Source organism: Staurois parvus, unplaced genomic scaffold (assembly GCF_062004578.1).
Source record: "Staurois parvus isolate SC_StPar_1 unplaced genomic scaffold, SC_StPar_1.0 ptg000006l, whole genome shotgun sequence".
In the NCBI taxonomy this organism is placed as follows: domain Eukaryota; kingdom Metazoa; phylum Chordata; class Amphibia; order Anura; family Ranidae; genus Staurois; species Staurois parvus.
In genome coordinates, this window is record NW_028317802.1 from 7,932,300 (window position 1) to 7,955,362 (window position 23,063).

The 23,063-nt window shown below is 43.6% G+C and overlaps 1 protein-coding gene across 1 annotated transcript in view; it reads left to right on the forward strand.

Annotated features, from left to right (window-relative positions):
- The first annotated feature begins 1,358 nt into the window (after positions 1-1,358).
- The window catches only part of LOC149474314 (START domain-containing protein 10-like), a 111,170-nt gene continuing 89,465 nt past the window's right edge, over positions 1,359-23,063 (forward strand). The window contains exon 1 of the mRNA XM_089653372.1: positions 1,359-2,247. Coding sequence (XP_089509498.1) covers positions 2,101-2,247 — 147 coding nt within the window. The 5' untranslated portion in view covers positions 1,359-2,100. The remainder of the gene's footprint in view (positions 2,248-23,063) is intronic.

Here is a 23,063-nt window from a genome sequence, read left to right on the forward strand (position 1 = left end):
TTCCTTTCCTTTACCTTCTGCCACTCCATTCAGCACATGGAGCCAATAGAAATACTTAATACTTCTAGGTATAGAAGTGCATTTGACTCCCCAAATGTGACAGCACTGGATCATTCAGCGCTGTCACAAAGAAGTCCACAGCCCTTTATAAGAAATAACTGAAGTGACCCAGATTTCAAAGGACTATCCTGTGTTTCTGAAGTAATAGAATGGCATGTACTGCTAGGGACATGTTGTGTTACCTTTCAGGGGTAATTTAAAGGGTATGTACAATGTATATTTATATTGGTGCTCTGATTGCAGAAGTACATCGTCAGGGTAGGATCCTCACCACAGCATGTGCGCCAGCAAATATCAATTGACATGTCATGCGTTGACGTTGAGTGGCACTGTGTATTTTTGCATGCACTGCATTTTTATGTGTGTTGCAGGGATTTATTTTAAAGACACATACTTGTACTTCTACCTGATGTGCATTTGATAAAATGCTGCCTGCCTCCACCAACACAACTTTTAGGCTTCCCTTACATAGGAAATTACATGTGCATACCATATTTCAGCTGGATACGGTTACAGGTGGATGTCCAAGCCTGGACGCATCTGTCTGCATCTGCATGTGCAAATGCAGGCCAATACATATGATGTGAATGAGCCATAATACTTTCCATATGGACCATATGTGTTAACATTCATTTTGTTGTAAACTTTGCAGTATTGTGGATGTGACATGGATGTATAACACCTAATATTTTTTATTTATTACAGGTTCTTATATAGCACCATCAATTTACGCAGCGCTTTACATATATATTGTACATTCACATCAGTCCCTAACCCTCAAGGGGCATACAATCTAAAGCCCCTAGCTTGCATTCATACATACACATACTAGGGCCAATTTAGACAGGATCCAATTAACCTACCAGCATGTCTTTGGAGTGTGGGAGGAAACCAGAGTACCTGGAGGAAACCCACACAGGCACAGGGAGAACATGCAAACACGACCCAGGCAGGTCATGCAGTGGATGTGATTCGAACCAACAACCCTAGTACTGACAGGTGCTAAACATTTAGCCACCGTGCTGCCCCCAAATAATAGTTTTGTTACTACTGTACTAAGTGAATGAAATAAAATATGTCCAGAAACATTTTTCTGCAGAGACCTCTGCATGTTCCATAATCATAACACTGCTGCTGTGCATCTCACGCGTACCTAGCTCTCTGCAGCAATACTTTGCAGTATTCTGCAGGGAGAAATGATATACTGTCTACCTGTCAGTGGTATTGCATTATTCAGTACAAGGCACCGGCTCTTTAAAGCATGCTGACAGATATTCAAGTTACTCTGAACAAATCCAAGCTTCTAGAATCTCTAACTGCGACTCTAATCTGCTAAACATTCTGATTCTCCCTCTGCAGTGGCAGTGCAGCACAAGGAAAGTTTGACTATGCTGCAATGCACACATCTCTCACTGCTACCAGCCTGAAATGCACAATTGCACCTATAGTCCAGGCATCTTTAATGGGCTTGATGATGAGGCTAGCTAGGGATCAGCTGAATCAGTAGCTGCTGCAGTCAGACAGATGGAGCTTAGGCAGGGAGAAAGAGGAGGATGCTCAGGAAGAAAGAGGAGGGAGTGGAAGTAATGGGCTGGGTGAGGAATCCAAGACACCTGTATGATGTTACCTTTTAAATAATACAGGACCTTGCAAGCTTAGGTAGAGGAAACCAGAGACAAGTCAGCAGAGCTTATTGCAAAACCTACCTGGAGGGGTGTGCAGCTGGTGGCCTGTTCATTCGCTAGGATCACTGACCCCTGAAAGAAACACACATAGATACTGAGATAAACCTTGGAAATTGATTAAAAAAAAAAAAAAAAAGAAGCAAGCAACAATAAACACAGAAGATAATAAAAAATAACTAGACATGGAAAAACAAAGAATTTTCTTCTGCAAAGCATAAGACAAAAGGAAACTGTGCCACTTGGCCAACATAAAAAAAAAAAAAGGATTGAACTCATGTGCAGTGACCTGAGAGCAAGGCAGAGTTAATTTGTCATTTGGGGATACAGTCATCTTGTGTTTTGGAACACGGGAAGGATGGTGCATATTCCAGACGATGCAGACTTTAACACTTTCCGGGAGCAGTGCGAGATTAACGAAGGCTGGCAGTGCCAATACAACAAGGGGGGAGTCACGGTGTGGAGCCAGGAGCAAGACAGCAGCAAGGCTGTGAAGAAACTTAAGGTAGGCTCATATTCATTCCCTTTATTGGAATATAGTACCCCTGCTTCAGGCACCCCTATATGGTAACTGTGCTCCCCAATTCTTGTGCCACCGTGCAAGAGAACTCCAGAAAACTTTCTGTATTAGAAATACTGCATGTGGAGTCTAGAACTGGGGAGCATAAAAAAATTTACCCCATGTTACTTTATAGAGGAGTCTAAAAGCAAAGAGAACTTTAAACATTGCAATTTAGTTTGCTTTTCCTCATACAATTGATTAGTACTTCAAAATGATTGAAGATTTATGTGAACTTTAGTAAACCTTTTTATGTTTTATGCACATTACAGTTGGAGAATCATAGGTTACCCTAGGTTCACACCTAAATGTTTTCTGCAGCATTTTGCAGAAACTCAGTATAGTCCGTTTAATATGATTTCCTATGGGACAGGTTCCCATCCAGGAGCGGACTGACAACTCATGGGGCCCCCGGGCAATAGGGGATCATGGGGCCCCTGCGTCCTTGCCCAAACTCAAAAAAGCCTATGAAAAAGGTACCAGGGGCATCTCATGGGGCCCCCCTACTGACCCCGGGCCCTCGGGCAGTGCCCGAGTTTCCAAATGGTTAGTCCGCCCCTGTTTCCATCTCAGTTTTTTTACCCGGTGCGTTTTTTGGAAAGGGTCGGGGACTTTTTTGAATGCAAAACGTAGTGTTTTTGCTTCTATAGACTTCAATAGGAACACTGCAGAAAAGCATGTATTGTGTTTTTGGATGCGTTTTGCATTTAAAATCTGCCTAGCAACAAGAGAGAGAAGAAAAACGCAAAATGCATAAAAAACGCAAGTGCAAAAATGCAATGCAGGAACGCCTCAAACACAACCTGCATAGGTGTGAACCTAGCCTTAGTCAGTGTGGCTTTACTATAAGGCTCCATGCACACTGGCTTAAAAAAAGTCAGTGCGCTTTTGAGCGGTTTTTGTACTACCGTTTAGCAGCATTTTAACAATTTTTTTTTTTTCTGCAAGAAAAACGCTTTTAAAAACAAAAAACAAAAAGGTGTTTGTTTTTTTAGGGGGGGGTCTGCCTCCCCCCCCCCCCCCAAGACAAGGCACCCTTTATAATTATGGACAATTTTAAGTCACCTTCTAAAATTTTGGACAGTCTCGAGGCACCTTTTAAAATTATGGACTTTAAACATTGCTATTTAGTTTGCCTTTCCTCATACAATTGATTAGTACTTCAAAATGATTGAAGATTTGTGTGAACTTTAGTAAACATTTTTATATGTTTTATGTGCAATACAGTTGGAGAATCAAAGGATAGTCAGTGTGGCTTTACTATGAGGCTCCATGCACTCTGGCTTAAATGTCAGTGCACTTTTGAGCGTTTTTTGTACTATATAGAAATTTTTTTTTTCTGCCAGAAAAACACTCTCAAAAACACAAAAGGTTTTTTGGGGTTTTTTCTGCCTCTAAACTCTGAGCTTAAAAAACGCCTCTAGACCAGTGTTTCTCAACCTTCTTTTTTAGACAAGGCACCCTTTAAATTATGGACAGTTTTAAGGCACCCTCTAAAGTTTAGAACAGTCCCAAGCAGGAGCGGACTGACAACTCATGGGGCCCCCGGGCAATAGGGGATCATGGGGCCCCTGTTTCCTTGCCCATACTCAAAAAAGTCTATGAAAAAGGTACCAGGGGCATCTCATGGGGCCCCCTACTGACCCCAGGCCCTCGGGCAGTGACTGAGTTTCCAAATGGTCAGTCTGCCCCTGGTCTCGAGGCACCAGGGGCGGACTGACAACTCATGGGGCCCCCGGGCAATAGGGGATCATGGGGCCCCTGTGTCCTTTCCCAAACTCAAAAAAGCCTATGAAAAAGGTACCAGGGGCATCTCATGTGGCCCCCTACTGAGCCCAGGCCCTCGGGCAGTGCCCGAGTTTCCAAATGGTCAGTCTGCCCCTGCGAGGCACCCTTTAAAATTATGGACAGTCTTGAGGTACCCCATTCTAAAATGTAAAAAAAAACAAATCTAATACTTTTATATAATGAAGCAACACATATAGGACAACCAGCATTCGAGGTGATTTATTCTTCCAAAACAAATACAGTTTTGCACACTGGTACTGACTAGTATCCCAATGTTTCTTTTCTCCCTCACTGGGCTGATGTAACCCTAGAACTGATGGAGAGGAGCAAGGGAGGGTCAAACAAGGATGCTTTGCAGGAAACTGACATTCTCCTTAACTGATGATGTCATTGGTTGTCAGAACGCCAGCAACTAGAACAGCGGTTCTCAACCTGGGGGTCGCGACCCCTTTGGGGGTCGAACGACCATTTCACAGGGGTCGTCTAAGACCATCGGAAAACTCATATTTCCGATGGTCTTAGGAACCGAGACACCGCTCCTGTCTCAGGCGATCTGTGGGCGGGATGATATGCTGCCCCTGTAACCTGGCCACACCTCCGGGATCACTCAACAGCTCCGCCTCCTCGCCGCTGATTGGCCACCGGAACTGTAGCTCAGGAGAGGCACACAGGCGGCCAATCACCGGCGAGGAGGTGGAGCTTGGAGAGGAGGAGCCGAGCGGCAGCGCGCGGAGATCAAAGAAGATCGAGGGAGCTGCAGGAACGAGTGAAGAGAGAGGCCAGAGAAGGAAGACACTGACAGGTAAGTGCAAATTTTGCTGCTGCAGCCAGGTATGCAGGCTGTAGATGGGAGAGGGAGAGAGCGAGCCCAGGCTGGAGCAGGGGTCAGCAAGGTAGGTATCATTGGTGTCAGTGGAAGGGATAGTGCCCCATCATTTGTGTCACTAATACCAACGCGATGGGGCACTATTGTCCTCCCCCCACTGACACCAACGATGGGGCACTATTCCTCCCCCCACTGACACCAACGATGGGGCACTATTCCTCCCCCCACTGACACCAACGATGGGGCACTATTCCTCCCCCCACTGACACCAACGATGGGGCACTATTCCTCCCCCCACTGACACCAACGATGGGGCACTATTCCTCCCCCCGCTGACGCCAACGATGGGGCACTATTCCTCCCCCCGCTGACGCCAACGATGGGGCACTATTCCTCCCCCCGCTGACGCCAACGATGGGGCACTATTCCTCCCCCCGCTGACGCCAACGATGGGGCACTATTCCTCCCCCCGCTGACGCCAACGATGGGGCACTATTCCTCCCCCCGCTGACGCCAACGATGGGGCACTATTCCTCCCCCCGCTGACGCCAACGATGGGGCACTATTCCTCCCCCCGCTGACGCCAACGATGGGGCACTATTCCTCCCCCCGCTGACGCCAACGATGGGGCACTATTCCTCCCCCCGCTGACGCCAACGATGGGGCACTATTCCTCCCCCCGCTGACGCCAACGATGGGGCACTATTCCTCCCCCCGCTGACGCCAACGATGGGGCACTATTCCTCCCCCCGCTGACGCCAACGATGGGGCACTATTCCTCCCCCCGCTGACGCCAACGATGGGGCACTATTCCTCCCCCCGCTGACGCCAACGATGGGGCACTATTCCTCCCCCCGCTGACGCCAACGATGGGGCACTATTCCTCCCCCCGCTGACGCCAACGATGGGGCACTATTCCTCCCCCCGCTGACGCCAACGATGGGGCACTATTCCTCCCCCCGCTGACGCCAACGATGGGGCACTATTCCTCCCCCCGCTGACGCCAACGATGGGGCACTATTGCTCCCCCCGCTGACGCCAACGATGGGGCACTATTCCTCCCACTGCAAAATTACAGTTATGAAGTAGCAACGAAAATAATTTTATGGTTGGGGGTCACCACAACATGAGGAACTGTATTAAGGGGTTGCGGCATTAGAAAGGTTGAGAACCACTGAGCTAGAAGGTCGTAATGGTGCACAATTAAAACCTGTGGCTTTGTGTAACTAAAATGCAGGCTTGATCCACCCGCTGACTTGTATACAAGTTTTGGGCAATTTTTAGAGATTTTGCTAAGGCACCCCTGAAGAAACCTCCAAGCACTCCAGTTGAGAATAGGCTGCTCTAGACTACCTACTGTGTATGGAAAACAATATTTGCTTCTACGGGAAACACTCAAAACTCTTCTAGAAGTAGCATTTTTTTTTTTTTTTAAGCCGGTGTGCATGGAGCCTCAATAAATGTGCTTATAAAGCTTTTATACTTTCTAGAAAAAAAAAAGAAACCTTCTGTACTGGGATAATAATGAATAGTAGAGATAACTCCCTAAGGCCCCATTCATGCTGACAATGACCTACATGCATAATATTTCTAAATCAACAAAAAAGCAGCAAATGATTTTAAAATGTATAAATCACACTTTAAAGGTAAAATTGATCCAGGTAATATTTGATTGCCTCTCGGGGGATCAGGAAGGATTTTTTTTCCCCTGCAGGAGCAAATTGGATCATGCTTTGCTGGGTTTTTTGCCTTCCTCTGGATCAACTGTGGGTGTGGGACAGGGGTCGCCAAAGCCATTTATCCGGGCCAGTCGAAATAAAATAAAAAAATTGGGAAAAAAACAAAAACCGGTGCCGGCCAGCAAATAGCTAGGCTGCTTGCTGGATCCACGGCCGCAAGGACCCAACAAGTGGCAACCTGGAAGCCCTGGATTTCACCTGCTGCAGCCAGAGGAGCAACAGGAGAGCTCTCCAGGCACAGTGCATTAAGGTGTCCAGTGTACAGTGCATGGCGGTGTACAGTATATTGAGGTGCCCAGTGTATCAGAGTGCAGTGCGTTGCGGTGTACAGTGCATGGCGGTGTACAGTGCATGGCGGTGTCCAGTGCGTTCCAGAGTACAGTGAATTTTGGTGTCCAGTGCGTTGCAGAGTCCAGTGCGTTGGTGTACAGTGCATTTTGGTGTCAAGTGCATTAGTGTACTGTGCATTTTGGTGTCCAGTGCGTTACAGTGCATTTTGGTGTCCAGTGCTTTACAGTGCGTGGTGGTGTCCACTAGGTTAGAGTACTGTGCATTTCAAATATTGGATTGTTTTTTCCTGGTTTTTTTTGCACTACAAATAAGATATGTGCAGTGTGCATAGGAATTCATATTTTTTTTGCAAACTATAGTCCAGGCCCCCCAACAGTGTGAAGGTCCATGAACTGGCACCCTGTTTAAAAAGTCTGAGGTGTAGGATTATAACTTTTTTTTTTTATGGTTGTACTGGATGGACTTTTGTCTTTTCAGCCAGACTAACTATGTAACACTGTGTGTTTACCTGCTTTGTGATGCATTCGGTTTAGCTTTATTTAGAGAAAATAGAATTCTGTGCATTCAGGGGCAGATTACTGAAATGCTGACTCCCTCTAAACAAGTGTAAACTCATATAGACACAAATACATATATAAGTAGGAGAATCTGATCTGGAATGCATAAAGGACCATTACATCTGGGAAGTAAATATAGGTGAGTGATCTGCATTTTTACCTCCTTTAACCACCTGGATTGTGATATTGCAGCTGGTAGACATGCAACACCCTAAAGAAAAAAAAATTGCATTCAGAAGGTTGCAGGATTGCCTCCTCCTCAATGCCTGGTAACCGATACTCTGTTTATATTTCCCAGATAATGGGGCTGATTACCTAGAACATGAGAATGCAAAATCTGGCGCAGCTCTGCACCGAAACCGATCAGTTTCCAGGTTTTTTTTGTTAAAGCTTAATAGAACAAGCTGATGTTAGTAGCTGGTTGGCTACCATGCACAGCTACATCAGATTTTGCACTCTCCAATTTTAGTAAATCGACCCCTGTGTCTTTTGCATGTACAGTAAGTAACTCCACTTTTGGTGAGGGGAAAAAAACATTCCCCTCTGTTATCTACATATATTGCAGGGATCTTAACAAAATGTTGCAGATTTCTACCTTTTGCTATTTTGAACAAAGGGTTATATGTCTATTTGTTTGTCTGTGTCCATTTGCAGAATGAATCTGTACAGGAGCGATTTTATAATTAGCAGCCAGCTGAGAAAAGTTGCATCTGTGGCAGCACCCAGACATTGCAGAGTTTCCCTTTAAACTTTAATATTTTTAGGAGCTTCTATTTGCAATAGCAAGGTCACCAGCTCACTTCCCCCCTCCCTTATCTCCTGTGAAGTAATGTGTTCCAGCCTGTAGCTGATATCCTTCTGTAGCTGGTATTCAAGGCTATATTTTGCACTGTTTAAAAAAGCCTTTTGAATGTACAGAAAGTGAAAGAGGAAAAATATGCATTGTGACATAATTGTTACTATGTATACTCTGTGAGATGTTTTTAAAGCCACTTAGCTTTACAGACACTGTCTGGCTAAGTCCCAGCTGGTAAATAAAAGGTTTTTTTTCCTCAAGTTCGTGTCTTACCTGATATTCCCAAAGTTGCCGCTACACATCCCTTTAGATGTGATATCCCTTTGGGAGCATCTCACCAAAAATGCCATTTTTGTTGCAAGGGATGCTCAAATTCTGACTTGAATCTCAGTGCAGACTTCTCGGAAAATCAGCAAGCCAATCATACTAGCAGGAAATCACATGTCTGAGGGGCTTTCTATACAAAATGTCTCTAGGCTGCCATATTATGTTGCATTTTACAGAATATTACAGCACTGCAGATTGAAAAGGAAAAGTAATTTTTAATAACCTTCAATTACAATATGGCTTGTGTGCCAGTTGTAAATTATTATTATTATACAGTATTTATAAAGCGCCAATAGTTCACTCAGCGCTGTACATTACAATGGGGGACAGAACAATAACAATACAATACAATGCAAAACATGAGGTATATGCTAAATTATTATTTTTTTATTCACAATTTTTTTCCCCCATGAAAGTGGAGTTACCCTTTAAGTCTAGGGTCACACTAGAATGCAGTGCAGGAAACCTGCGATCCAGAGATGCACTGCATGTTTCTGTACAACTCATAGTGTAAACCAGGGCTCAATGCAGGAGGCTAATGTGAATGTAGCCATATGACTTTGACGATCAGTGGGGTTTTTTTTTTTTTTTAGTATAAAAGCAGACTGAACACTACTTGAACATATTCTGGTTTCCTCTACCTCCTAAATTCTATCAGTTTTAGAGCTACTGTTAGCAAACCGGAAGGGCTCCTTTTTATACATGCATCATCTTCTGAAAATCAATCCATTACAGAACGCTTTTCAGAGAGCATTTGGCAGGCAGTGTCTCCTCCTAACTGCCTGTTTTAACCCCTAAAAACACACACCACCCTGCTGCAACCCTTTAATAAGGAAGTATTTCAAATTTACGTGGAGCAATATGATGGTTTTATTACCATGAACAATTTCTGATTATCTAAGTTCTGCCAGCGTTTTCTTGCATTTTAATGGACTGCTTAAATTTTTTTTCCATACACAAAAACATACTGTTCACTTTTTTTTTGGCTTGCAGCTAAACAGTGTGCATGTGTGTGTATTATTGTGGTTGGGGCATTGAATGAAAAGCTTATTAAAAGGTCTGGATCAAAGTTTTACCAAATCCTTACTCTAAATACTACAGGGATTGGGACAGTGCTGACTTTTTTTTTTTTCTTAAAGTGCATGTTGTCAGGCGTAATGCTGTCTTCAGTGATGAGTAATTCAATAATCTTAAATAAGATAATCGTTCAGGCTTTTTAAAACATCATGGACTACATTCTTGTTCACGCCATTCCCAAGCGCTGGAGATACTCTGCATTCTCTTCCATCCTCCTTTGCGCCTGCTTATCTGTTTTCCAAAGCCAATAGGGTAGGGTTCCTCTATGCCATCAGATACAGCTGTCATATAAAAGCATTACGGAGGTACAGCAGATACAGCTATCGTATAAAAGCATTACGGAGGTACAGCAGATACAGCTATCGTATAAAAGCATTACGGAGGTACAGCAGATACAGCTATCGTATAAAAGCATTACGGAGGTACAGCAGATACAGCTATCGTATAAAAGCATTACGGAGGTACAGCAGATACAGCTATCGTATAAAAGCATTACGGAGGTACAGCAGATACAGCTATCGTATAAAAGCATTACGGAGGTACAGCAGATACAGCTATCGTATAAAAGCATTACGGAGGTACAGCAGATACAGCTATCGTATAAAAGCATTAAGGAGGTACAGCAGATACAGCTATCGTATAAAAGCATTACGGAGGTACAGCAGATACAGCTATCGTATAAAAGCATTACGGAGGTACAGCAGATACAGCTATCGTATAAAAGCATTATGGAGGTACAGCAGATACAGCTATCGTATAAAAGCATTACGGAGGTACAGCAGTCCCCATTTTCACTGTGCAATGATGCTTGTATAGCCAGGTGCTGGGACATTTACAGATGAGACTATGGGTAATCCTTTCCTCCCTAGTGTCCAGTACTGGGACTGCTACATCACTTCCATTTGGCAGAGTGGATCCAGTTCTTCTGATAACAGAGTAATCCTATGTATTTCTGAGTGCTGATTTAACTACAACTACCAGAGATCTGGGGAACCATAAGGTTGCTGGAAGAGCAGATATATTCTACAGCAAGGAACAGGTTAACTGTCTTGGTGCAGAATTCAGAGCTGAATATAGTGGGGAATGCCTTTCTCCTCCAAAGACAGATTGCAGGATACTACTGCGGGACCCCACATACCAGTTCAGCAGAGGTGACACCAATCACGATCGGATCAGCTTCTCTGCATTGGGACTGTCACTAGTCAGTCTTCAACCATTCACCTCTGCTTGCCGCACTGACAAGCTGTCAGGCTGTAACACTGCACTTCTCTGTGAACAGCCAAGAGTCTGTGAAAAAACGCTGTTCTTAGGAAGTTGTGCTATCCATGGGATTGGTGAGTTGGCAGAATGCTCAACCTCTTTCTGACAACACTCTAGAGACAGTGCATGCAGGCACCTTTACACTTCAGTATCAGGAGATCTTTGCTTTGAGCATTTACCACAGCCTATATGTTCTCTTAATTCAATTACCAGTACTCACTACTGTATATGGGCCCCACCATTGCCAGCAGAAGACAATTGCTACTATCGCATCAGGAACTTTAAACATCTCAGGAATTTGCTATTTCTTCTTCAAGGGACCTCCTCACATCTAAGCTATTGTCATTTAACCCCTTGACGCCACAACACAAATATGCAACCTCACAGAACTGGGCTTTTTTCCGTGGGGCTGCATATTTGCATACCTGTCTTTGTGCTGGGAGCGCGACACCCTATTGCTCCCAGCGCAAAGACCGCGGTGTCACCGTTTCCCGATTCCGGGTCACATGATCGCTGTAATAGCCTCTGATTGGCTATCACAGTGATCAGTCACTGTACAGCCCAGCACCCTTGTTTTTTTTTCTCTCTATGAATGGAGAAGAGAGATACATTGTATCTCTCTAACTCCTGGCATAGAGGGAAAAAAAATGTTTTTGTTAAAAAAAAAAAAAAGAAAAGATGATAAATATTAAAAAATAAAGAAAAAATACCTAGATCAAGGTTTAATCTAGTTCTGTGCCAGGGTTAGTGTTTGGGTCAGGGTCAAAGGTCAGGATATTATTATTATTATTATTATTATACAGTATATAGCGCTAAAAGGTTTGCTCAGTGCTGTACATTATAGTGGGGGACAGAACATGAGACAATACAGTAACAAAACAAAACACGAGGGATTCAAGGGCCCTGCTCATATTAAAAAAAAAAAAATTTGACGTCAGTGTTTTTAGGTAAAAAAAGACAAAAACAAAATGCGCATTATTTCTGGGCTGTGCTATGGGTACACACATGGTATTGCTGCGATCATCAAGAGCTGGAGAATTTATTTTGGGTTGTTCTCTGGTGGTAGGTTATGGTAGTAACAAGAAACACACAGCTAAATTAAAAAATATATTTTTTTTTTACTATTTTGGACCAGTTTTTCTTTATTATATAAAAAAAATCAGTAGATATCCATTACCATTTACCACCAAATGAAAGCCCAATTTGTTCTGAAAAAAACAAGGTATAATTCACCTGGATGTACAAAGTAGTTGTGATGATATGTACAGTTTTACTAACACATGTCAATGTTGCAAAATTGTGCTTAGGCATTTAGATTTGTTTTACCATTAGACGTGAAGGGGTTAAATTAGGGTGTCTATATCCATTTATGCCAGTGTGTGTATGTGCAGGGGCGGACTGACCATTTGGAAACTCGGGCACTGTCCGAGGGCCCGGGGTCAGTAGGGGGCCCCATGAGATGCCCCTGGTACCTTTTTCATAGGCTTTTTTGAGTTTGGGCAAGGACACAGGGGCCCCATGATCCCCTGTTGCCCGGGGGCCCCATGAGTTGTCAGTCCGCCCCTGTGTATGTGTGTATATTTTATTTATTTTAATTTGCATTCCCTATTGTGATGCCAGTGGTACAGAGGGAGCTGATCGACAACACTTCCCCCCCCCCCCCCCTCCTGCTGCTGGTGTTGCAGTTACTTAGTTACAATTTACCATTTGTGACTGTATAATCTGTTAACTGTTGCCATTTGGTTATCTCCATTTTATCAGTGTTTTGCTTTTATGCAGTTCCTGGGGATGTACCTCCTAAATCTTCATCCTGTAGTCTACTCTTTTGAAGGAGCCTAATAAAGAGGTGTTATGAAAGAATCATGTCTCTTGCATTATTATTCCATACTGTTGAAGTATGTCTGAACCAGGAGCGGACTGACAACTCATGGGGCCCCCGGGCAATAGGGGATCATGGGGCCACTGTGTCCTTGCCCAAACTCAAAAAAGCCTATGAAAAAGGTACCAGGGGCATCTCATGGGGCCCCGTACTGACCCCAGGCCCTCAGGCAGTCTGAACCCAGAGTGTCAGCGGTATCGGGAGGCTTGCAGGTTTAGGGCAACCACTAGGAACAAGCATTATGAAGTGGCCCCTGCTGGGGTAACCCTACACTAGCTATTTAACCTCTATACCCCCGAGTGCTGTTGTCATTCTTCATCATTGTGCATTTTGCCGACATACAAATTCAATGCAACCAAGTGATCATCAATCATTAATATCTATCACAGTCATAGATGGTGCACTGGCTACGATCTGTCAGTGCTTCTTCTCATTTCTCAGTAAGCTGAATTTACTGATGTTAGACAATTGTAGTGCCTCCATGCCAGATTTAAGAAATTTGATAATGCAGGCTGCCATTACTGATCTCCTTCTGAAAATGCTAGCTTTCTGGCTTCCTTTGGCTGCAGGACTTTGAGTCACTGACCTGGAACAAGCCTAAAGCAAGTGAACTTGGGACTTCCTATCCTCATACAGAATTTGGTTCCATTCCAATAACTTGCTGTACATCAGGCACTGGGTTAATATGACTGGTAGCCTCGGCGACTAGCTTTTATATAAAGGCAGTTGCAAATGGCAGTTTTCATATGACTTGGTAAAGCTTTCATTGGGATCTATTCATGCATGAATTTTGCAGCATGAAAATGCATTTGAAGCAGAAATCTCATTGTTATGTGGCTGGGCTGCATTTACGTACTTCAATTTAGTGTATTCTGAAGGGAAAACTATATGGGCCCAGTCACTCCTAGAAGAGTTCTTTTACCTGGTAATCCTGCCTGTAATGCACTTCCTGGCTTAGGGTGACAACTATTACTAAATATACTGCATCTGTGGTGGAACAGCATTGTCACCCAAAGCACTCAAAGTGTTAGGACTATAGAACATCTCCTCCTCTCCTCTTCTCAATAATGTAATGGGGAGGTGGTCTGTGGTCTACACAAAAACCTGGAAACAATTGCAACGCCTTCTATTGTGTTTTTTTTTGTTTTGTTTTTTTTTGTTTTGTTTTTTTTGTGTGCATAGTTAGAAGCTTGTTAGAAACCTGGGTGTAAGTGAGCCTGGGAGTGAGTCAGTGAAGTTACCTCAAGTTAAAGCTGAAGGGCTCTGCAGGTCATTTCTTTGATACTTTTCTAGAAAGCTTCTAAAAGCAGTGGGCAGGGGTGAGGAGGGGCTTACCTGCATACTTAGAGGAATCTGGCCAATCTCCAGGCAGGAAGCCTGACATGGTGACTAGGTCAGCCCTTAAATATGAGAGAGCCTGGTCAGCAGGGTGGAAGATGAAGTGAGCTCCAGAGGAGGTGGGTCTGCCTTCAGGCTGAAGCTGGACAGAAGGATCTCCACTGTCCTACAGTCTATTATGGAAAGACAACTTGTCAGCAGGGAAGGAGCCAGCCCAGTGTAAGGCCTGAAAGCCGCTTCAACCTTTAAAGCTACAGAAACAGGACAGAGTGAGTACTTCTACCTTGGGCCACAGAAAGGAGAGGTTGGTTAGGTGCACACCCAACTAGTTCTCCCTGGGACTACATTCTTTGTGTGTCTCAGAATCCCTGGCCATGGGATACTCTCAAGACAGCCGGGTGGATGTGGAGATTTTCATCTGGGGTCTGAGGAGGTTCATTTAAGGGGGCCAAGTGCTCCTAACAAAGACTGCATGCTAATCTGTAAGAAGGGAAGTGCCACTTCTAAAGGAGTAGAGAGCCTAGGATCCATTTTGTGCTGTTTGCTGGACTCTTGCCATTTTGCCTAAGAAATTTTCCTCCAAGTTGTTCAGTTCCATTGGGCATCCCATATATACCTAAACCGCATCCAAGTTGTTAACCCTTAACAAAACAAAAAAAAAACAAGCTCATGGACTGACCTGGATGAAAGTGTGGAAAATGTGTGTTGACTGGCTGTGCAGAGCTTAGGGGGACCCAAAAACTCAGCAGCCCTCAAGAGGGTAGTGTTACACAATGCTAACTGAACAAATGCAGTACAGTCAAAGAGTGCAGTGCAGTGACCTGCAAGAGGAAGACAAAAAGAAGAAGAGGATGAAGAAGAAGAGGATGAAGAAGAATTCCAGTCCGACAAAAAGTGTCCCTGTAGAGAGCTCTGCTATTTCTTTGACAGTGCTTTGACATTTATAGCGGTTGCAACAATGTATCTATTTGTTTCCGAATAAAAACATCTGTACCCGAAATGGATACAAATAGATACATTGCAGCCACTATAAATGTCAAAGCACTGTCAAAGAAATAGCGCAGCTCTCTGCAGGGACACTTTTTGCCGGCAGTAGACGGGATGAAAATCGGCCGATTTTTTTTTTTTTTTTTTTTTTTTTTTTTTTTTTTTTTTTTTTTTTTTTTTTTTACCATTCCTGGTAACGTCGGCCGCTTGAACGACCGATTTTTCATTTTTTTAAAGAAAAATCAGCCGGTTTTCTCCCCATCTATGGCCTGCATAAGGCTGCTTTCACACTGATGTGCTGCAGTTTTCCAGCACCGTGGGTGCAGTGCAGTACAGCGGTGGCTTTCCTGTGGGTTAGCTGCACTTTGCCATAGAATTCTATTATATTCTGCAGGTGTGGTGCATATTTTGAATGTACACCAAAACTACTGCATTCAGGAGTTTTGGTGCACTTTCAGAAAGGTGCACCACACTTGCAGAATACAATAGAATTCTATGGCTCAGTGCAGGTAACCAGCAGGTGCACTGCGCTGTACCTGTGGATCAGTTTGAAACCAGCGCAGAGTAACCAGTGCAAAACTATAATAGATATGTCCATTGCAATGGGATTTTAATAAAAAAAACTGACCTTTAAACACAATCTTCACTTCAGATATCACCCCATAAGTATGGCTGACTGTTTCTGTACCAGGCGGAGTGCATTTGGTATTATCCCGCCTGTGACAGGATCCGGAGCTATACAGCATGCTCTGCTCTCTACTGCAGCCACATGCTTCCTCTACAGCCAGCTCTATTCTCACCACTGATGCTCTGGGATGGCGGGCTGGGAACCCTCAATCTGGGTTTGCAATCCCAGAGCAGGAGGTCACAAGCACCTCTGATATAAATGAAAATACTGAAAATGGCAAGAGGAGAGTGCACTTTTGCTGGGGGGAATGGAGTCAGATGCCTACTGGGGGGGGGGGGTGCTTTGGAAGGGGAAAGAACCTGTGCTAGAAGGTGGGGGGTGGATATCTGATTGGGGGTGGGGGGTGTGGGGAGACTACTTTAGAAGGGAAGTGGATTTGTGCTGGGGGGTCAGATACATACCAGGAAGGTGTTTTGGGAGGGGATTGGACATGTACTGGGGGGTGCTTTGGGAGGGGAGAGTACTTGTGCTAGAAGTTGGGGTGCTGTGGGGGGTGTATGCTGGAGTGTCAAATACATAGGCAAAGCGCCCCTCCAGAAACATATCCTCTTACACCTTTGTTACCTGCCCCCCTCCACCCCCCTTCCCAGTCACTGCCCACCCCCCCGGCCCTCGTGGTACAAGTAGAATATTGTTCCTCCTCCCCAGCTCCTCCTGTCTGTGTACAGGAGAACATCAGAGCCTTGGAGAAGGAGGAGGCGGCTTTAGTCCGATCATATGCAGTGGGTTTCGTGAGCACTGGTTGCCTGTGCCCCGCTGCTTGTGCGGGGTATATGAGATACCACACACCACAATCTAGTATGTGTACTGCAAGCTGAAATCTCCCCTCTGGCTGTCTGTCACAGTCGGAGAGGAGATATTGGCTCCAATACAGATACTTAATTGCAGTATGTGGTACCCCATACACCCCCCACAGGCCAGAGGCAACCAACGCCCATGCTAGTTGCGCCCCTGCTGGACAAGTCACTGGAACAAAGTGCCCGAATATGTTCCGGCACTGGGCTCCACTCCGGGATGCCCCAAATCACGGGACGTTTGGGAGATATGGGGGTTGACAAAAGCCCAGGCGCCAGGACACAATTTCTAGTTGCCATGGTGACCTGGCGTCTGTGATTTGTCAAACCCTGCCATATTGACACTGTACCACTCTGAAGGATGATCAGGGATTTTTTTTTTTTTTTTTTTAATACGCTGTGATTGCTTGTTACAGTGATGAAGTGATGATCACTGTAACAGCAAACGTTTGAACTGTTCTGAATGGCTTTCATTCATGATTAATTGTTTATTATTATGATGCTGTGATTGGGCCACAACTATCTCATTTTACAGGGTGCTGTGACTGGCCCGGGTACCATGTTATCAATGGTGACCAATCACAGATCACACACAGTAAACAAGAGTCATGAATGGCATCAATTGATGACATCATTATGTAGCAATACCCCCATAGGGGCTGCCTAAGTTTGTTCACTCAGCCACTCTGCTTCTCAACCCCAAGAACTGTCTCAGCCCCAACTGACACACCTGGCAATAGAGTAAGTGCAAGGACCAATGAAAAGCACACACTTTATAATAAAACACAGAGATCAGCTTTACTGTAAGACCTCTATGGGAAGTAATAAACATTAACAACAGGTATATGTTAGGTGAATCAAGACAACAGCAAATACTGTGACCGAAAGCAATATAACTCACTTTTACACTCAGGCTGCTTTCAGGGGATTCCAACCGTGAATAACCCCAAGAGCAGAGGCAAACACTTAAATGGCAACCTCAAAGTGGATTTAACTTCTCTACATATATATTCAGCTCTATGATGTCCAAGCAGGAGGAGAGCAGAAGAGCGACTCTCTGTTGTGTCAAACTTCTCCCTTCTAACCCCTGACACCACAAGCCCAATAGGCAAACACTGTACCCAAATGTTGCTTAACCTCCCTGGCGGTATGATTATTTCAGATTTTTGGTGCTGAAAGCGGTACCATTATTTTTCATGCAAATTTGGCGTTTTATATTGTAGGCCTGTAATTCTTAGGAATAACTCGCTGAAATCTGTCCGAACAAGAGTCTAGTAAACATCCCGGGTATGATAAAATTTGAAACACGAAATCATAAATTATAATTTATTAAATAATCATAAAAAAATATATTAATAATTTAATTCAATAATATAATCAAATCAAAAACACTTAAATTTTAAATATAACGCCAAGTTCGCACATCACTGAGCAAAGTCGCAAAATCGTTTTCAGTGTCTGATGACGAATTTCCCCACGAATCATCACTCAATTCTGCAAGTGGTTCTAATTTACTATCACTGTTCTCTAGATGGTCTAAAACTGCTTTTGACCTAAAGGGACGCTTTTTGGACGCCATGGACATTTCTCAGTTTCCAGGTAGAAAGAACAGTAAAAATGCAGGCAGGGCACAGGACAAAGCAGTAGGGACAAAATGTATGTGAAATGGTTAGATACAGTAATGTTTTACTATGTGATTTTAGTGATTTTTGTAAATGTCACTTTTTGTCATTTTCAAATTTCCCGCCGTTCTGTCCCCCGTACGTCCCGGCGCTCGCAGGGAACGGAACCCAGATGACAGATGCCGGCATCCGCCGGATTACATTGCCGGGGACGCTGCAGCAGGGACATCGCGGGAGCGCAGGACAAAGTAAGTGACTGAGGGATCACGAAGCAGCGCCACATGGTAATCCCGAGTGTAGCTCGGGGTTACCGCTTGTGGTACTGGAAGTTTACCCCGAGCTACACTCGGGAATACCGCCAGGGAGGCTACTAGCTGCTTTCCAAGGTAAAGCTATTCCCTCACACACCATGCAATATAGAGGCCTGAATACGCATGCGTGTGCCCGTATGGCACCAGTAACTTCATGCTCTTGGTAACAGGATGAATCTTGGGATCTTCAGCTAGCCACTTTCGTTGGTGCACTTAAACTCCTATGGTGCAGTATAATTGTAATCCCGTGGCAGTATTTGTATAGCATAGCAAATACTGTGTCTGTTCAGCAGTGCCATCTACACCACCCAGTGCCTGGTGAGTATGAAAGAAGTGTAATATCTCTGTATGTGTGCAGCGTTCCTGTCATCTGCCAGTGGGCAAAATCCCTCTCACCAGATCCTGTGACAAAGGCCCAAACGATCGTCCTGGAAATGACAGGCTCCTCTGGTCACCTCACGCTGAGCGCTTCTGTATTGTAGGTCCACATCTCTCAGTTTGGATGTTCCCCTGACTGATGCAGATAACTCAGCATGCTGTGAACTGACCCTAAGCACTTCTCTGCTAGGTCCAGACTCTCTCCTGCCACATGCAGACTGATCTCCCTCAGGAAAAACACAAGATGGATCCCTTCACTCTGCTTTCCCTAAGCATGAAGGCTTTTGTAGCTCTATCTCCATATCAGCCTATAAGGCCGTTTCTGTTCAAGACTGCATCTTCCACAATCCTTAGCAGCTGCCCTTCCTGCTTGAGAAAGTCCTTGTCACTGGCTCCTTCAATGGCTCTTATGATTGGTTCTCTCTCTCTATTACAGTCTGTGTTGTCTGTATCAGTGCAAGTTTCAGGTTTCAGAGGAGATGCCAGTCAGCATATAACAGCATTCACAGATAGGATAAATCTCCCATGCTACAATTATATACTACTAAGTGACATGTGATGGCACTGCGATCACATGGTATCTGGGCCTCTCACAGTGCGCCCGATACTGAGCACCACAATCCCCTTTGTCTAGTGGACACAGTGGTTGCAGATTGTGCTGCTGTGCACCCAGTGTCAAACTCCAGGTTATTAACAACCCCCCTCTACCCAAAAGAAAACCTAACCAAATACCCGTTTTATTTACCTGAAGCCACAGTCACATGATGACCCTTCTCTCTTCTGTTTACTTCCTAGGGTCCTTCTTCGGGTGTCTACATCACTAATGATGTGGAAGTGACAATTGCAGAAGCCAGGTCCATTCTTGTAGGCTGCAGAGGCAGTAGAACTTATGGGGGCAGTGAGAGGACCAGTGACCAAGCAGATAGCCAGCAGGGAAAAAATGCTCAGCTCCTTGAGAAAACTGACTTTGATCCATTACACTGCAGGATGGCTTAAGAAGAGGTGTTTGGAATCAAGACTGAGGAGTAAGATAATTAATGCACAATCCACTATTTACATTTCTTTTTTGCCTTAAGCTACCACTTGGCCAGGAGGATTTACCCCCCTTCCTGATCAGGCCATTTTCTGTGATACAGCGCTGCATTACGTTAACTGACAATTATGCGGTCATGCAATGCTGTACATCAATGAAATTTATGTCCTTTTTCCCCACAAATAGAGCTTTCTTTCAGTGGTATTTGATCGCCTGTGCATTGTTTATTTTTTGCGCTATAAACAAAACAATAACCAACACTTTTGAAAAATAAAAAATATTTTGGACTTTTTGATATAAAAACATATCCAGTAAAAAAATTAAAAAATCAAATTTCGTCATAAATTTAGGCCAAAATGTATTCTGCTACGTCTTTGCTAAACAAAATCTCATTATATGTAAATTAATTGGTTTACATGAAAGTTATAGCATCTACAAATACAATGGCGGTATATATACTGGAATTTGTTTTGTTTTTTTTATATACTAGTAATGGCGGCGATCAGCGACTTATAGTGGGACTGCGGCACGCAGTTTGACGCAGGGGGGACTAACTGCCAATGACCTCCCCAGTGACACTAATACAGTGATCAGTGCTAATAAAAAGCACTGACACTGTACTAATGACACTGGGCAGGAAGGGGTTAACATCTGGGGCAATCAAAGGGTTAACTGTGCGCTATTTTACTATGTGTGCTGTGTGTGTGTTTTCCACTGTAAGCACACTGCTTTGTATGCAGGAGCTGACAGGGGAGAGATCTGTGTTTATACACAGGTCTCCCCCCATTTGGTAATTCTCGGAGATTGCCAGGTGCTAGCGGGGAATCACCGGCCAGGACCTGGTGATTGACAGCCAAGGCCGCAAATGGCAGTGTGGGTAGGGTGTGCGCTCCCCCTACCCGAAACTGCAAAATCACATATATATACGTGATTTTGCGCACCCGTGCTGCCCTGTAGCAGTATTTCTGCTATAGGGTGACATGGAAGCAGTTAAAAACAAAGTACTGCTCTTGACCATAAGGACAGCTCTATATGACCTAGTTTACACTTGCGGTTGGGGTGTAGTAAAAAAATTAGCAATTGAGTCATGTTTTTGCCACCTACCTGTAAGCTGCAGTTGCAATTGGAGTATACACACATTGTGGCATGCAAAAAATAATCCCCCCATCACACTTGGCAAATTAATGAGCCATGCTGCATCCACCCCACAAACAATGCAAGTGGTTGCAGTGCAGTGGTGTGGGCTTTTAAGGATGAAAATAGGTGGGGAGGTGCAACATAGCATCCCGCTATAAGTCGCTGATCCCCGCCATTAGTAGTAAAAAAAAAAAAAAAAAAAAAAAAATTCCAGTATATTTACAGCCATTTGTAAATACTATAACTTAACTTAAACCAATTAATTTACAAGTATTGTTAGCAGATATGTAGCAGAATACATTTTGACCTAAATGTATGACAAATTTAGATTTTTTAAAAAAAATTTTTACTGGACATGTTTAACCATTTGCCACCTGCCCTATGGCAGAATGGCGGGCGGCAAATGTCATCAGCGTTCCGGGTGGACGCCATATGGCGTCCTCCACACGGCGCAGCGGCGCGATCTGTCACCGGCCGTGTACCTCGGACACGGCCGATGACAGATCTGAGTATCGGCCCCGTTGCCAGTACCATGTGACCTGCTGTGACCAATCACAGCAGGTCACATGACAGTTGTATACAATGGATGGCTTCATTCATGCCATCCATTGTATACTACTGCCTAGCTGTGAATGGTCACAGCTAATCACATGCACATGTCATGTGATCAGCTGTGGCCAAATCACAGCTAAGCACAAAAAAAAAAAAAAAAACCCTGAATGAATTGATGTCATTCAGGTAAATGCTTGCTTATAGCAAAGTAATTCTTTGCTATAAGCAAATTGTGTAAAAAAAAAAAATAAAAAAAATAAAAAAAAAAAAATAAAAAAAATAAAAAAAAAAAAATACTGATCACTTCCCCAAAGTAGTACAATGTTACTATGGTAACATTGTACTACTTTGGTCTTAGTGAAATATGAAAAAAAATCTTAAAAAAATATATAATTTTTTTTTTTTCATACTGTCACCAGTCAGTGTCCCTGGTCACCGCCATGCCAGTTATATGATGACGCTGTACTGCACTGGTGACAATATGTAAAACAAAAATAGTGAAACTAATTTTTTTAATTTTTTAATTTTCCGAAAAATTATGACAAAAAAAATACAACTTCAAAAAACTCACCATGCCTCTTATGAAGTACGCCGGACTGTCTACTTTGCAAAAAGGGGTCATTTGGGGGATATCTGTACTGTTCTGACATTCTTGGACCTCAAGAAATTAGATTGGCTGTCAGTACTTCAGGATTGATCAATATTCAGATCTATACCATAGTTTGTGAACTCTATAACTTTCCTACTAACTAAAAAATACATCCTAATTTGGGTTATTTTCACCAAAGACATGTAGCAGAATACATCTCGACCTAAATTTATGAAGAACAATTATTTATTTGCAAACTTTTATAACAGAAACAAAGAAACACTTTTTTTTTTTTCAAAATTTTTGGTCTTTTTTTGTTAATTTAGCAAAAAATAAAAACCCCAGCGGTGATTAAATACCACCAAAAGAAAGCTCTAGTTGTGTGAAGAAAATGATAAAGTTTTAGTTTGGGTACAATGTTGTATGACCGCGCAATTGTCATTCAAAGTGTGAGAGCGCTGAAACCTGAAAACTGGCCTGGGCAGGAAGGTGTAAAATTGCCCGGTATTGAATTGGTTAATAACAAAAAGTCAAAAATATTGTTTTTTTTTCTCAAAATTTTCAGTATTTATTTATTTTTTTGTTTATAGCGCAAAAAATAAAAAAATGCACAGGTGATTAAATACCACTGATAGCTCTATTTGTGGGGAAAAAAGGACGCAAATTTCATTGGGGTGCAGCATTTGCATGGCCACGCAATTGTCAGTTAAAGTAACACAGGGCTGTATCGCAAAAAATGTTCTGGTCAGGAAAGGGGGTAAATCCTCTGGAGGACAAATGGTTAAAGCTGAGC